Source organism: Vigna angularis, chromosome 1 (assembly GCF_016808095.1).
Source record: "Vigna angularis cultivar LongXiaoDou No.4 chromosome 1, ASM1680809v1, whole genome shotgun sequence".
Lineage (NCBI taxonomy): Eukaryota > Viridiplantae > Streptophyta > Magnoliopsida > Fabales > Fabaceae > Vigna > Vigna angularis.
Window position 1 is genome coordinate 16,988,157 of NC_068970.1, and position 4,517 is coordinate 16,992,673.

The 4,517-nt window shown below is 32.9% G+C and overlaps 1 protein-coding gene across 1 annotated transcript; it reads left to right on the forward strand.

The window, feature by feature from the left end:
• The first annotated feature begins 1,910 nt into the window (after positions 1–1,910).
• Positions 1,911–3,684, forward strand: LOC108338978 (zinc finger protein 11). The gene is made up of 2 exons (XM_017576077.2): positions 1,911–2,006; positions 2,219–3,684. Exons 1-2 carry the CDS (start codon positions 1,911–1,913, stop codon positions 3,059–3,061), a joined length of 939 nt encoding a protein of 312 aa, XP_017431566.2. The 3' UTR covers positions 3,062–3,684.
• Positions 3,685–4,517: the final 833 nt, after the last annotated feature.

Genomic DNA, 4,517 nt, shown 5'->3' on the forward strand with positions numbered 1-4,517 from the left:
AATCTTAATTAAAAGATTACATATTCTCTATTGAGAACTTAAGTAAAATCCTTTTTTTTTTATTTACAAGTTCATATTAATTGATATCTTCATTAAAGGAATCGAATTTAATACTATTTGACCAAGGAGTTTCTGATACATATGATATGCACTATTGTTCAGAAATTTTGACATGATTGAATCGTTGTATACTAAGACCAGTTTCAGAACGTTAACAATTCCTATTATTAGGACATGACACAAGTTTCAGAACTTTAACAATTCCCATTATTAGGACATGTTTTCCTTCTGGTAGTAGATCATAGACTCAACAAATACAGCGTGTCAAAAGTTAAGAAATAGTACAACACAGACGCAGACGACACACATGGTTCAAAGGAACTCCTGAAAACAGGAAAAAAAAAACACCGTATGTTCAAACAACAATTAATACCGTTACAAAATCTGGCTTTAACTGATATTTCTCATTCAAGATATTTTTCAATAGAATGGAGTTAAAAACTATTTATTTATTTTTTAATTTAATGATTACTGAAGTAAATGTTACCTCTTTCAAGGAAGCCTTTTTTCTACACACTTGATAGAGGATCAAATTCATGACATGTTAAAAAATCTAACTGTATCAGCTTTATATTGAAAAGAAAAGGTTTGACCATTTAGGAGAAATATATAGATTGTTCCTTGGTAGATAAGATATGATGTATAACATTTCAGAGAGATGCTGTTGCTCACAGTTATTACTCTCTGACTTAACAAAACCAAAGGAATTGATGTTTCTATATAGTTGTTTTTTGACAATAGAATATGAAACTAATTATTATTTAATAATAGTTTAACCTAGAATTAAGAAGTTGAGATGTGCAATGCAAGTAAAGGATTAGTCAGATGTAATTAAGAGGGTCATGTTTAGGTTGAAGCTAAGAGTAGGTGCTTGAAGAGGACGACACAAACAATGACAAGAATGTAAGATGGGCGTTTTCTTGGTGTGTTCACAGGCGAAGAAAGTTATGTTTGAAGTGTTTCTTTATAGGGGTGTCTTTAATTGCTTGTCCTATATATCTGCACTCAATTTAGATGAAAGGGTCAGAAAAGGGAAATAAACAAAAGTACCAATCACTCGTTATAAAACAACACTTCAAAACTTTAAACAATATATATTTTAGAAACACAAAAATACATTTTTTTTATATATTCTCTTACAATTTTCAATAATTATTTTCCACCTTTAAATCTTTAACCAGTGTCCTTTGAAAATCAATCAACAAGCAGATCCTCCATACCTTGTATGGGGATAGTGAACCATTTTTTAATATTTTATTTTTAGAGATGCATTATAGACAATAGTATAAAATTGGCAAACATTATTAAATTAAAAAAAAATTCATTATATTAAAAATATATACTGCTTTAATTTTAATATTATAAAAATGCGTAATATAAAACTTTAAACAATTCTTAATCATTATTAATTAAGATCCTTGAAACGGTCCTTTTGTGAAACTTGTTTGCCGAGAATTACCATCTAACCATCATAAAATATGATGACTTTTTTCATCTCATTTATACTTACAAAACTTAAATTTTTTGCTATTTAATATTATTTATTAGTCATTAGCATTTTTTGTTTAGTGAAAATTAGACTGATAGTATAACTATTTAAATACTGTGATGACTTTATATGCAAACAAAATGACGTATTAAACATACTATTTGTTTTACCGGTTGATGTTGTGTTGTAAAAATATTTTAATTAAAAATACATAGAAAGTAAAGTCGTAAAAGACATGAAGTTTTTTTTTTTATTTCTACGGTTAAACTCGTATAGTCTAAATTACCAAGTTATTATAAAAAATGTTAATATTACTTATAAGCAATGAAATAACATTTTTTATCTGCATAAAACAGATTACATGTTATTGGTGGTTGTTCGGGGCGGGGAGATGATTAAACAAGTGGCAGAAGAGCGTCTCAGACATTTTGAAGGCGTAGAAGCCAAAGGAAGGAAGGTAATTAATTAATAAACTAAGATGTTTGAAGCAACATACGAAAGTTATTACTAATTAAGATAATTATATGATGTAATGTTTGTATAGAGGATCCAAATGCTGGGTGTCAAAAATGGGTGATACATTCGATTGGGGTTTTGAGGGATTGATTTTGGTCCCTAGTCATGTCCCCTACTACATATATATTTAAAGAATTTATATATTTTTGGTAGCTAGCTATCTCCAATTTGTTCATTCCCACATCGACTAACTCTCCCATCACTTATCTATCTATCTATCTTAAATGTCAGTTTCAGTACCATGGCTACAGGGATTGGCCTTGTCTCGGTGACCAGATCCAAAAATTCTACCATCCAAACCCTAACTCCATCACCACCTCTCCTCCTCCCTCACCCTCTTGGATGTGGAATCCAAGGGACCAAGAAGATGACTCCTGGGAGGTCAGAGCCTTTGCAGAGGACACCAGCAACATCATGGGCACCACTTGGCCTCCAAGGTCCTACACCTGCACTTTCTGTAGAAGGGAGTTCCGTTCAGCACAAGCCCTCGGTGGCCACATGAACGTTCACCGCCGCGACCGTGCTCGCCTCCACCAAGCCTCACCCATCAACCACCACCACCACCACCACCACCACCACCCCATCTCCTCTCTCTCCCGCTCACACCACTCTTCCTCTTTTCTCAACCTCTCTCACTCTCCGGACCCTTTCGCAAATGGTGGGGTGTGCCTCTTGTACCCCTTCCCTAGCCCTAACACTGCTCCATTCTCCCCTCTTGGCCAAACCACCAGTTTCAATAATGCATGTGCTGACTCTCCCTCTTCTCTTTTCTCTGTCTCCTCTTCCCTTTCACACCCTCCAATGAGCCTCCCAACTTGCTCAAATGCCTCCTTTGATTTCCCAGTGGCGGAGCCTGCCACAAGGAGGAGGACCGTTCTCTCTTCTTATTCTGGGAAAGGGGAACAAGAACCCGCAACCTCCTCCGCTCATCATGGCCAACACGAGGAGCTTGATCTAGAGCTCCGTTTGGGAAATAGATCAACATCAACGCCATGAGAAAACGATTGGGTTTATTTGTTTAATGTCTTGTGAAGCAGGTGAGGAAAGATCAAAGTCCAAACTCCATAGAAAAGGAAGTTATGTGCATGTGCTTTGCTCCCTTTTACAGCTAAGCGGCGAGAGATGACAGAGAGAAGTACTGTAATTTATGTTTTGAAGACACCATGTAGAATTCTCGTATATTATAGCTGAAGCTCTGATATGGATCTTTTGGTTGGATATATTTTTCTTTTATTTTTTTGTTCAATTTCTTTGTAAGGATCCCAGTTCTTGGTTGATTCAGTTTGTTAGTATTTGGTTGTTTTGCGAAAGGTGCACCTCAAGAGCTATATGGTGGGAGGGGATTGGAAAGGGAGGAAGGAGAAGGCTTCGCATATGTAACTTCAAAGAAAGGGAAAATGTAAGTTGGTACCATTATTTTTCAAAAAAAAAAAATTACCATTAATTTATTGATGGAAGAAGGATTAGGGTTCGAAGGAGACACTGAGGAAAGGTTGTAGTGGAGTGTCATTTTCCGTTTCAGAAATGTTGCAGTACATATATGTCTACCTGCTCATATACATTTTCGAGGTTTTTTTCTTATATATATTTTTATTTTTAATACAGTAATATTAACATGTTCTCACTCAAACTTATGCAAAACTCCAAATGCATCATTTTCAAATTTTTTACTATTTTATGATTTTATTATTTATGTAATTTCTAATTTACACACATACATATACATTTTTTTTTATAAGAATACCTAAACAGCATTTATCATGAAATATATAATATTATATGTCAGAGAAGCCATTAAACTTATGGATAAGTTTAGATCACCAATTGAAAAGCATTACTAAATTTGTTAATATAATCTTTAGAAGACTATATTCGTTGGAGCTTGAACAAGGTGTTTCGTGCTAATTTAGGTTGTTTGTGTTGAATCAATTCATAAAATCTATTTTTTTTTCTTTTGTAAATTATAAATACTATTTACAAAACATTTATATAGAAATTAATAAAATAAAAATATGTGTGTTTCATGTTAATTTGTGTAGTAAATGTTTTGTGAGAAATAATACTTCTCTCATGCGTGCGTGTTCAATCATCTAGCATTTTCTTTACAGAGCAGATAATTTCTTATGAAACATTAGTACAAAATAGTAAAACACGTACTTTTTTTCTATTGGACAGAAGCTAAATAAAATATGAAGAAAAAAAAACTTAATTTTTAGAAATTTATTGTCTCAATATTCGTGTGAACGAATTTATAAAACCTATTTATTACATTTTATTTAGTTTTTTTGTATTTTTTTTCTGTTACTCCTTCTGTTTATTAGAATATTAGAAGCATGTGTATGGTGTTAGTTTGCCAAATTTTGCAAGAAAGTAATAATAATCCTTTGTTCAGAAAAAATGTTCTAGGTTTTGCAAATTTTCTCAACACGAATAACATAATATAGAGACAATA

What these genes read in the sequence shown, in the direction of transcription:
- LOC108338978 (XM_017576077.2), top strand. Translation starts at nt 1,911, where the DNA reads ATGTTATTGGTGGTTGTTCGGGGCGGGGAGATGATTAAACAAGTGGCA. An exon ending in TAGAAGCCAAAGGAAGGAAG is followed by an intron (nt 2,007 to 2,218) that starts GTAATTAATTAA and finishes TATTTTTGGTAG; the next exon opens with CTAGCTATCTCCAATTTGTT.